This window comes from Coregonus lavaretus (genome assembly GCF_964263955.1).
Source record: "Coregonus lavaretus genome assembly, chromosome: 4".
Classification (NCBI taxonomy): Eukaryota; Metazoa; Chordata; class Actinopteri; order Salmoniformes; family Salmonidae; genus Coregonus; species Coregonus lavaretus.
This window is the reverse complement of record NC_139991.1, coordinates 17447523-17459192: the sequence shown is the minus strand read 5'-3', so window position 1 is coordinate 17459192 and position 11670 is coordinate 17447523. Positions and strand designations below refer to the sequence as shown.

General features: G+C 40.6%; 1 protein-coding gene across 1 annotated transcript; it reads left to right on the top strand.

The window, feature by feature from the left end:
* The first annotated feature begins 936 nt into the window (after window positions 1–936).
* LOC311128355 (apoptosis regulator BAX-like) lies at window positions 937–7713 on the top strand. Its single transcript, XM_084160467.1, has 6 exons — window positions 937–1274; window positions 1999–2047; window positions 2141–2302; window positions 4369–4501; window positions 4613–4717; window positions 7175–7713. Exons 1-6 carry the CDS (start codon window positions 1208–1210, stop codon window positions 7271–7273), a joined length of 615 nt encoding a protein of 204 aa, XP_084016593.1. The 5' UTR covers window positions 937–1207; the 3' UTR covers window positions 7274–7713.
* Window positions 7714–11670: the final 3957 nt, after the last annotated feature.

Sequence of the window (11670 nt, the reverse complement as noted above, 5' to 3'; positions counted from 1 at the left end):
TTGCTGGGGATCAGAAATGTCCTGTGCAAGTGAGACAGATTGAAGTTTCCAGGGTGAGAGCAGTGCAGAATGTGTCATATGCTGATACAGTGAGGAAAGTAGAGGTTAGTGGGCAAAGGGTGAGGGAGTCTGAGAGGATCCCTGTGAGTAGTAGGCCAGTACAGAGTGACCTGGACAGTTTCTTGGTGTTTATTACTATGGTCATTAATTGTACCACACAGATGGAAAGGAAATCCCAGAAGATGTAATCGGTAGTAGCAGCAGCAGAGACATTTTTGGGTGTCAGAGATTTTAGTGCAGAAGAACTACAGGCGGTTTAGAGAGAAGGGGGTCCAGCCTCCCAGGCCGACGGCCTGGTGTAGGATCTGTTTGGGCCAAGGTAGTGGGAAGGGGTGTTGGGGATAGTGGTACATACACTGAGTGTACAAAACATTAAGGACACCTGCTCTTTCCATGACAGACTGACCAGGTGAATCCAGGAGAAAGATGTTCCTCGGGGGCCGGAGTGGTGTCACACTTTTTCCCCATCCCTAGCAAACACAGCTGATTAAACTAATTACATTCTAAACTGAAGATCCTGATTATTGGAATCCGGTGTGTTGTTTTTATTGTATTTTTTATTTAACCTTTATTTAACTAGGCAAGTCAGTTAAGAACTAATTCTTATTTACAATGACGGCCTACACCGGGCCAAACCCGGACGACGCTGGGCCAATTGTGCGCCGCCCTATGGGAGCTGGGGCTGGGGCAAAAGTGTGACACCAATAAGGCCCCCGAGGACTAGAGTTGCCTATCCCTGTGTAATATGGTGGTGCAATTTGTAAATACAATTAATTTCCCTTTTCTTTGTGAACGAATGTGCAATGCACTTTCCAAACTGTGAAAGGCAGCAATATGCAACATAGTGTCTAGTCTGCCGGAAAGCCACACGAAGAAGAGGCGCAGTTTAGATACACAATAGCAGCCCAGGGCACTTGCACAACCCACTGTGTATTTCCGTGTTACTTCCTTGTTCTGTCTTTGGTATTTTTCTGGAGAGAAATGTGTAGACAGCGGTAAAATTGTTTGATTCGGCTACTTATCAACGCGAGCGACACAAGTCTAATAATTTTTTTGTTTAGTACCCCGCCTTGCGGTTACTAATCGGGGCAGACCCGCTGAGGAGATCAGGAGCTGTAGGACTTCTTCGCCCCAGTACTTCTCGTCGATGGCAGACTCCCGAGAAAGAAGGAAAACTGGCGAAGATGAGCCTCAGGGTGCAGTCGGGGGTGAAGGTAAATATTAATATGCGCTTGGGACTTTGAAAGGACGTCACCTGAAAAAATAATATCTAAAATATTGTCAACTAACTAACTATAGGGTCCCGTCAGAATCCTTAGTTGCGGTCAAAGCTATACTTCATGTTGTTCCCTGATCTTTCAGCATGTAGGCCTAGTTCTAGACTAATTAGAGAGATGGTGAAAACAGTCTTAGTGAGGTAGGCTATTTCAACGACTTAAAAATCTAGCACTAAAAATCAAGAACTATTTTGGCCTACACACTTTTGGAGCCTGGAAGGCCATATGAATGTCCTCTGACGTCACTTCACTGTAACAAATGTGAAAGAAAAAGTGTAATAAGAGGTCAAATCAACATCTTAAAGTCGGAACTCTTGAAAGAGTCCGGAGTTGGATGACTTGAAATCGATTTTTTTCAGTTGGAGCTAGTTTTTTTTCCCGAGTTCCCAGTGGTTTTGAACGCACTGAAGTTGGAAGTCAGAGATTTCCGAGCTCCCAGTTGTTTTGAACGCGGCATAACTCTAACCCCCAAGTAAAGTGACTTACAAAGTCTACATCATAAAGCAAACATGCAGGTCCTGGGAGTGAGAAAGTCTCTGCCAATTGAATTGGAGCACAATGCGTGATAAACACATCTATCTAATCACCACAATAAACTGTCATCATGTCATTAAACATTGATAATAAAAACATAAAATCACTAACAAAATCTTTGTAACAGATGTCATCGACGACAGAATTATGGAACAAGGAGCTGTTGTTTTAAGAGGGTAAATAAACGTAGCACTATTACCATTAGTATCCATCCTGATTATCACATTATCAATTTTCACAAAATATTTGTATTTTTTTAATCCATGAAGGTATGTCATAGAGAGGATCAGTGCAGAGAACCCAGAGAGGCATTTAGCTCCAGAGGACCTTGGTGGCAGACCCAACGAACTAGAGGACCGCCAGGTCAAAGACGTGGTACACCAGCTGCTGCTGATCGCTGATGACCTGAACAGAAATGCTGAGCTACAACAGTATGACATTATTTTCTTCTGAATTAGCATATTAGCTACAGTGCCTTCAGAAAGTATTCATACCCCTTGACTTATTCAACATGTTGTTTCAGCCTGAATTCAAAATGGGTTAAATTGTTGTTTTTCTTAGCCATCTACACACAATATCCCATAATGACAAACGTTTATTTTTATTTTTTATGTTTGAAAATTGATAGAAAATTAAATATAGAAATAGCTCATTTACATAATTATTCACACCCCTGAGTCAATACTTTGTACAATCACCTTTGGCAGCGGTTACAGCTGTGAGTCTTTCTGGGTAAGTCTCAAAGCGCTTTCCACACCTGGACATTTCCCCATTTATTATTTTCAAAATTCTTCAAGCTCTGTCAAATTGGTTGTTGATCATTGCTAGACAACCATTTTCAGGTCTTGCCGTAGATTTTCAAGTAGATTTAAGTCAAAACTGTAACTCGGCCACTCAGGAACATTCACTGTCTTCTTGGTAAGCAACTCCAATATAGATTTGGCCTTGTGTTTTAGGTTATTGTCCTGCTGAAAGGTGAATCTCCCAGTGTCTGATGGAAAGCAGACTGAACCAGGTTTTCCTCTAGGATTTTTGCCTGTGCTTAGCTCCATTTCGTTTACATTTACATTTTAGTCATTTAGCAGACACTCTTATCCAGAGCGACTTACAGTTAGTGAGTGCATACATTATTTTTTTAAAATGTTTTTATACTGGCCCCCCATGGGAATTGAAACCACAACCCTGGCATTGCAAACGCCATGCTCTACCAACTGAGCTACATCCCTGTCGGCCATTCCCTCCCCTAGACGACGCTGGGCCAATTGTGCGCCGCCCCATGGGTCTCCCGGTCGCGGCCAGCTACGACAGAGCCTGGATTCGAACCTGGATCTCTAGTGGCACAGCCTTAGACCAATGCGCCACTCGGGAGACCGACTGTTTTATCCTGACAAACTCCCCAGTCCTTAATGATTACAAGCATACCCATAACATGATGCAGAGAGTGGTACTCAGTAATGTGTTGTATTGAATTTGCCTTAAAAATAACACTTTGTATTCAGGACAATAAGTGAATTGCTTCGCCACATTTTTTGCAGTATTACTTTAGTGCCTTGTTGAAAACAGGATGCATGTTTTGGAATATTTGTATTCTGTACAGGCTTCCTTCTTTTCACTCTGTCAATTAGGTTAGTATTGTGGAGTAGCTACAATGTTGTTGATCCATCCTCAGTTTTCTCCTATCACAGCCTATAATCTCTGTAACTATTTTAAAGTCACCTTTGGCCTCATGGTGAAATCCCTGAGCAGTTTCCTTCCTCTTCGGCAACTGAATTAGGAAGGAAGCCTGTATCTTTGTAGTGACTGGGTGTATTGATACACCATCCAAATTGTAATTAATAACTTCACCATGCTCAAAGGGATATTCAATGTCTTGTTTAGTTTTTTACACATCTACCCTTCTTTGCGAGGCATTGGAAAACCTCCCTGGTCTTCGTGGTTGATTCTGTGTTTGAAATTCACTGCTCGACTACGGGACCTTATGTAACTTGTTAAGCACATTTTTACACCTGAACTTACAGTATTTAGGCTTCCCATAACGAAGGGGTTGAATACTTACGGACTCATGACATTTCAGCTTTTAATTTATAATTAATTAATTAACATTTCAAAAAACATAATTCCACTTTGATGTTATGGTGTATTGTGTGTGTAGGCCCGTGACAAAAAAATCTCAATTTAATCCATTTTAAATTCAGGCTGTAATACAACAAAATGTGGAAGTCAAGAGGTGTGAATACCTTCTGAAGGCACTGTATTTGGCTGGTCTATGTTATGGTGGTTGTTTAATGTACTATTATTTTACTCAAACAACAAAGATTGTTAAACCTGGATGTGAACACAAATTAGTATATTCCCATATCCTATCGTAGTGGTCTGGCAAATTAAGAACTTTATTATTTTATAATTGTTTCATTTCCTTGACAACAAGAAATATGGAAAGACAAACTCTCTTACTTTTCCTCAGTTTCTAATTATTTGTCTCTCCTTCCTCTGACAGCCTAATAAGCACAGTCCAGGTAAACTGTGCCCAGGATGTGTTCTTCTCAGTGGCCAGGGAAATCTTTGCAGATGGTATCAACTGGGGCAGAGTGGTCTCCCTGTTTCACTTGGCCTACAAGCTTATTTACAAGGTAACACCCAGAATGTGCATGTTACTGAATATGAAATCATTGAAACTTACAAATGTAAAGTAGAATGAATCACCCCTCACAATATATATATTTGTTATCCCCCTTTCCAAGGCACTGACACAGAACCACTTAGAAATCATCAAGAAGGTTATTAGCTGGGTATTACAGTTCATCAGGGAAAATGTCTCCGCTTGGATCCGACAGCAAGGAGGATGGGTGAGTACCCTGCTGGAGTATGCCAACATGTCTACCCATGAAGACTCCACCACCAGATATACAATGAGACCATATTTTGTTTTAAAATACCACAAGAGCAGAGACACTGTCACAATCAGTACATACATGCAGTAAAGAGATCAATTGAACACAGACCGTGGGGGATCGAAGGAGGACGCCGTCATTGGTGCCCATTCAAAAAAGCTGATCTATCAAAGTGGATATTCGTAAAATCCGGTCATGATTTATGTGTTCGAAAAGGCCCACAATATGGTTACTAAAATCTGATTTGCTGCATTATATTTAGAAGATGTCCTTTTTGTGTTTAGAAAATATGTCTGCTAAATGTTAACCACCGTTCGGATAAGCTGATAGCATAGCTAGCCATATAGAAATCACTGGTGGTATTTGAAGTTACTTTTAAGTGTAATACAATTGATTGGTAAAGATGACATGAACATGTATTGCGGTTGACATCCATACAAGCATTGTACAATTTTTTTTTACCCCTACATGGTGTCAAATACACATATAAACATTAGGCTTAATGTAGGGTAAATTTGATGGCCGGTAATGGGGAGATTCTGGATCTATCCCCCATGGCGTTTCCATGGCCTTTCCATTGTTTTGGTCGAACTCTCAACTGATCTAATCAAGAATGCACATCTGACAAGTATAGACATAAGTCACACGTCCCATCTGACAAACAAAAATGTAAAGGATGCTAGTTGATAAGTTCTTGTACATACTACGTATGGTGACTCTCAAGAGGAGGAAGCACTCACTCCTACTCAAATACGACCATGCACATACACTACCAGTCAAAAGTTTGGACAACTACTCATTCAAGGGTTTTTTCTTTATTTTGTACTATTTTTTACATTGTATAATAATAGTGAAGACCTCAAAACTATGAAATAACACATGGAATCATGTAGTAACCAAAAAAGTGTTAAACAAATCAAATATATTTTATATTTGAGATTCTTCAAATAGCCACCCTTTGCCTTGATGACAGCTTTGCACACTCTTGGCATTCTCTCAACCAGCTTCACCTGGAATGCTTTTCCAACAGTCTTGAAGGAGTTCCCACATATGCTGAGCGCTTGTTGGCTGCTTTTCCTTCACTCTGCGGTCCGACTCATCCCAAACCATGCTTTACGGTGGGAAATACACATGCGGAGATCATCCGTTCACCCACACCGCGTCTCACAAAGCCATGGCGGTTGGAACCAAACATCTCCAATTTGGACTCCAGACCAAAGGACAAATTTCCACCAGTCTAATGTCCATTGCTCGTGATTCTTGGCCCAAGCAGGTCTCTTCTTATTATTGGTGTCCTTTAGTAGTGGTTTCTTTGCAGCAATTTGACCATGAAGGCCTGATTCACACAGTCTCCTCTGAACAGTTGATGTTGAGATGTGTCTGTTACTTGAACTCTGTGAATCATTTATTTGGGCTGCAATTTCTGAGGCTAGTAACTCTAACGAACTTATCCTCTGCAGAAGAGGTGACTCTGGGTCTTCCATTCCTGTGGGGGTCCTCATGAGAGCAAGTTTCATCATAGCGCTTGATGGTGTTTGCGACTGCACTTGAAGAAACTTTCAAAGTTCTTGAAATGTTCCGTATTGACTGACCTTCATGTCTTAAAGTAATGATGGACTGTTGTTTCTCTTTGCTTATTTGAGCTGTTTTTGCCATAATATGGACTTGGTCTTTTACCAAATAGGGCTATCTTCTGTATAACCCCGAACCCCCCCCCCCCCCCCCCCACACACACACACCTTGTCACAACACAACTGATTGGCTCAAACGCATTAAGAAGGAAATAAATTCAGTAAAAGGGTGGCTATTTGAAGAATCTCAAATGTAAAATATATTTTGATTTGTTTAACACCTTTTTGGTTACTACATGATTCCATATGTGTTATTTCATAGTTTTGATGTCTTCACTATTATTCTACAATGTAGAAAATAGTAAAAATAAAGAAAACCCCTGGAATGAGTAGGTGTGTCCAAACTTTTGACTGGTACTGTATGGGTACTCAAGACAGCACTGTGTGCACATGTAATGCAGAGGCTCCGGAAGGAGGTCCTGCTTGTGGGTTTTCAGTTTTACAACACAGATGGAGTTATTAAATGAAGCTGCACCAGGGATTGGAGGGGGTGTTAGAGAGGGACTTCAAACGTCGCACAGCACATTGGGGCCATTGGCCAATGCAGGCAGCTCTGATGTGTGCAACTACCTGTGCCAATGTCACAGTACTGTCAGTTCATAAAGCTAAGCTTGTTTGATGATGATTAACCTTGCCTCACACCTATAGATCCCAGAACTAGCACTAAGGCTTTAGCTCAGCAGGCTGAATGGTATTGAGTCCAGCCTATGACTATGGTTAGTAGGGACAATGTAATGGTTCCACTGTTGTATGTGTGGTTGACTTTTCTTTTTGCTTGCAGGAGGCGGTTATTAGCACCGTGTCACATTGGCGTACTGTGTCGCTTGTGGCTGCAGTGGCTTTCGTGACGGTCATGGTTTACTGGAGGAAAACACGCTGACATCATCTCAGGAAGTGCCCTTGGTGAAATCAAAGTGCCCTTAAAATTTGGACAGTTCTCTGGGAAGACGGGTTATTGTGTTTTGTCCTGTGCAGTAGATTTGAATTGATCTGAAAAGGGACAGTTGGTGCCTTTTGGTACAGTACACCACACTGAGGAAGTATTTATTAGTACCAATGTGAAACTGTATTTTTCAAAAATATTTTTCTATTGCTCAAAAAAGAACCTTGTAAGGTGTTTTATTGAACAATGTTTTATTGAACATTAGATGTTTTATTGAATCCTTAATCTTCTATTGATTTGGAATTAAAAGTAAGCCACTACTATTTTTTCACAGCTCTAAATATGTATTATTCCTATGTATCTGAATGGACTAAATATCTTTTAAATCGTGTCAAACATGCACACATGTTTAATAAAAATACTTTTGCCAAAGCGAAGTAATATTGAATTTGTAATTTACTGTAAGTGTTTGCTCTCCAACTCCACTTTCTGAGTAAACTTTAGTTTGGTACCCTGCTTCCTCGATCATGGTTTGGCCAGATCCCTCTTTCACTAATATGTTTTATGACAGAAGTTTAGGTTCTATGTCTCATTAAACCTGAAAGAATTGCCCCTCCCAAGGGTGGGCAATCTTACCCAGCAAGGCTGGTGTAGGTTTTTGTTCCAGCCTAGAGGTAACACACCTGATTCCACTAATCAACCTTGTATAATAGAATGACATGCAGTACTATGCTTAAACCACAAGATGTCGTAGTACGTTCATGAGAAATGTTGGCATATAATAAGCAAAATTGGAATTGTACATAGTTTTGAATATTTCACATACTCAATTTAGTCTGAGATATAAATGGTAAGTCTTTCACCCAATCCTTTCTTTATTCTTATAACCAAGGCCATGATGACCATTGAGGATATTTTTATTCTATCAAGTTTTCCTGAGCTGCAGGTGCATGACTCAAGCCCAGACACTAAAAGCAAATTGAGGTTTGGGATTACAGATATTTTACCCCCCACATTCCCCCCCTCATCACTGATGTTTTATTGTATTGATATTACCAGGAATATGGTATTATGTCATTGAACTCAATGACAAGTTTATTTCCCAAGGGCCTCTCAGTCGTCTTCCAGTGTTGGCACAGCTGTGAAAATTGTGCTGGTTGATCCTCAACGTGGGTGACAATGATGAAAGTCCTGTAGGCAAGGTTGTCTGACCACTGGTTGTCACATGTCACAGGTGTTGCGTAATTTGTAGTATGGCGCACAGTAAAGGGGTAGGGGTATGTGTGTGTGGGGGGTGGGGTGGGGGCAGGGGGTCATTGAGGAATCTGGTCCCGACCAGGGCTTGAGGTACAGCACATCTCCTCGAAAACATACAGGAAGGCAAACTGCCTTCATACAAGATTTATCATTAACGTCTGCCTCCCCAGAACTGTTGTACCTTTTAGGAGCTTGTGAGTGCAACCTACCCTGGCTGGGCCCTAGAATGTTTTTCTTCTGCTCTGCAGTGTGTATGCACAGTTAGTGATTCTGTTGTTAGTCCTTTACATTTATGACAAAATGAACACACTGGGTTATACAGACATGATGAATGATATTACATAACAACTGCCTCTCAATGAACCTTATTAGACTGCTCTGATCGCTAAAAGGAAATGGAAAACGTATGATTAATTATGTATTAATCGTCTCAGTGTAAGTATAATTAGCTATATTCTCAACCAAGGGCCGGATTCAATCAAAACTGCAGGAAACGGACACTAATGAAACATTCTGCTGTTCCCTGCACAAGGGAAGGTTTTTGTTTCATTGCGTAAACACTCCAATAAGTGTGTAAAAAAAATGTTTTTATGCCACTGGTGCAATGTGATTTTTATTCAATGCAGGTTCCTGCAGTGTGAGTCTGATTTAATTCTTCAATGCCAGTATTTTCCATTGCATCACATTGACAGTGTCCCTTGCACGTGACGATTCGCCTGTCTGCACCTGAGTACTGCTTTGCCTGGCCCATCTCCAACAGACATAGCTGTGTCTTAGCACAACATCCAAACAAAAAAGCGTGGGGATATGATCGAGCTCCCAAATGTTGCTCAGCAGATCAAAGGGGAACTCCTCCACAGTGGTTACACAATGTGTGAGTGCCAGACATGTGCATGGCATCCTCCTCTTCTACAAAATTCATTATTTGGGCAGTATTATTTACAAGGATGCAGCATCCAATTACTTTGAAGAATATTGGGTGTGAATGTTTTTTTCTACCTCATGATTCATATTTCTACAATTAGTCATCGACTGTCCAACGGTAACAGGGATGCCGATTTCTGGGCCTGGGGAAAGATTTAACTTTAATTTCCCCCCTCCCTCTTAACGCCTGTGATTGGTAACATACATTCTGCATCAAACCATAAAACACCTGCTAAATCACATGCTCAACAGGCGTCTGTCATCTCACTCTAGTTAGCTAACATCTTTAGCCAATCTGCTGAAAATGGCTGTCACAGGAAATCTCAGCCATTTAGTAAACACAGAGCGAATAACCAGTGATCCACACAACTTCTAAAAAGTAAAGGCAACCAATTGACACTCAGTGGTGCAGTAGATACAGAGGACAAACCCTGAGTGACATCAGCCCAGTCACCACTGCATCGTCAGAGAGGCTAACACATCGACAGTGGACTTGTCTCTGCACAAAACAGCCTACTGTACATGCATGTTGCCATTTGTAAATGGATGGTCGTTTATGACTTAGGTCATTTCTATAAAATGTCCTCTAATACTACAACTTTAAACCACAGTTACCCCCTCATATGACATCAGGCCTCTCCTATGACATCAGAGGGTTAATAGTTATCTGGTGGTGATAGCTAAATCAAATTGAAAACTTCTAAAGACTGCAATAGGGAAGGATTGCTCCATGACACTGAACAAAAGTCGGTGTGATCCCATGTGGTCCTCTGTAGCTCAGATGGTAGTGTATGGCTCTTGCAATGCCAGGATAGCGTTGGGACCACCTATACGTAAAAAATGTATGCACGCATGACTATAAGTCGCTTTGGATAAAAGTGTCTCTTAAATGGCATATATTATATATTATCATGGTAGCTAATGGCATCCTAATGTAGGTAAAGAAACAAAAACCATTTCATGAAGTGCCGTACTTCAAGCTTCAAGGCCCCCAACTCAGAGGTGAATGGCATTGCTGTGATAGTCAAAGCAAACAGAAATGGGCCAATTCTACTTGCCTGTCTCTCTGACTCTTAGAGCAGATATACATCTTAAGGGGTTATTTAGGACCACTTAGTCATCTCGGGGTGAGTCAACCACCTATGGATTCCCTTCTGCACCTGTTCAAACCCCAGGGTCTCCTGAGCACAGTGGATGCCAGGGGGGAAGAACACAACACAAACCACTGGCACGTAGTGAGGCCAATGTACTGGAAGAAAACAAACACAGATAAAGGACACAAAAGCTGAGCACATCTATAATTGTATTATCAGAAAAGTTGCTTTACTATGAACAATCAGGCCTACTTCGCCTAAATTCCAACTGGACAATGTAATTATCACAATTCACACTGCAATAGTCTTCATGTGGACATATTACATTAAAGCAGTTTCCTTGATTGTCTGAATGTATAGCTAAATAACATTGAAACAAGCTCAGCGATGAAAGTGTATATTGGCGATAGCTAACCTCTCCATTAGGAAAAACTAAAATAGAATGAGATTATGCAATTTAGTAACAGATAATATTAGACCTTCATAATGAACGTCTACATCAAAGGATGTTGTAAGACTTGATAAGGTGATATTTTGTGCAAAGAGAGAAGACTTTTGGCCTGAAGCCCAGTATGTGCCCTGTGTCTGTGTCACAGCACCTAGCATTCAGTTACCCTTTTTCAATGGATAAACCTTTTTATTATATTTCTCCAAACTTACACAAAGAGCAAAGTAAATTAGGTCCCACTTTAAATAAATGACAGCACCAGGCTTAATGAAGCATTCATAAACTGTTTTTTAAGGTCTATGCATCATTTCATTTGTAAGCATATGTCATACTATATAGAGGGTAATTGGATGAGACTATAAAGGGTTGTCACATTTGGAAAAGCACCAGATGTAAGAACCTTTTATCACCAATTATGCTCTATGACTTATAAATAATTTGTGAGGCATATATATAGTTTACTTTATGAATCTACTGTAATGGACATTAGACTTCTTGGCAGTATAAGGGCAAAAGTTTATGAGAATAAAAAAAGCTGCCCTCTGACGTTTCTATGTAGTTAGATTCTATCCCACCAGATGTCAGTATTCTTTGTTTGTAACTGTTCAGGATTTTCCTATTTTTCAGAAGAGACTATTCATGTGCTATGCAAGATAGCATTGTTGCTATTA

Coding starts and splice junctions, on each gene's coding strand:
- LOC311128355 (XM_084160467.1), top strand. CDS start 1,208: ATGGCAGACTCCCGAGAAAGAAGGAAAACTGGCGAAGATGAGCCTCAG. Junction 1,275..1,998: donor GGGTGCAGTCGGGGGTGAAG/GTAAATATTAAT, acceptor TCTTTGTAACAG/ATGTCATCGACGACAGAATT. Junction 4,718..7,174: donor TCCGACAGCAAGGAGGATGG/GTGAGTACCCTG, acceptor TTTTGCTTGCAG/GAGGCGGTTATTAGCACCGT.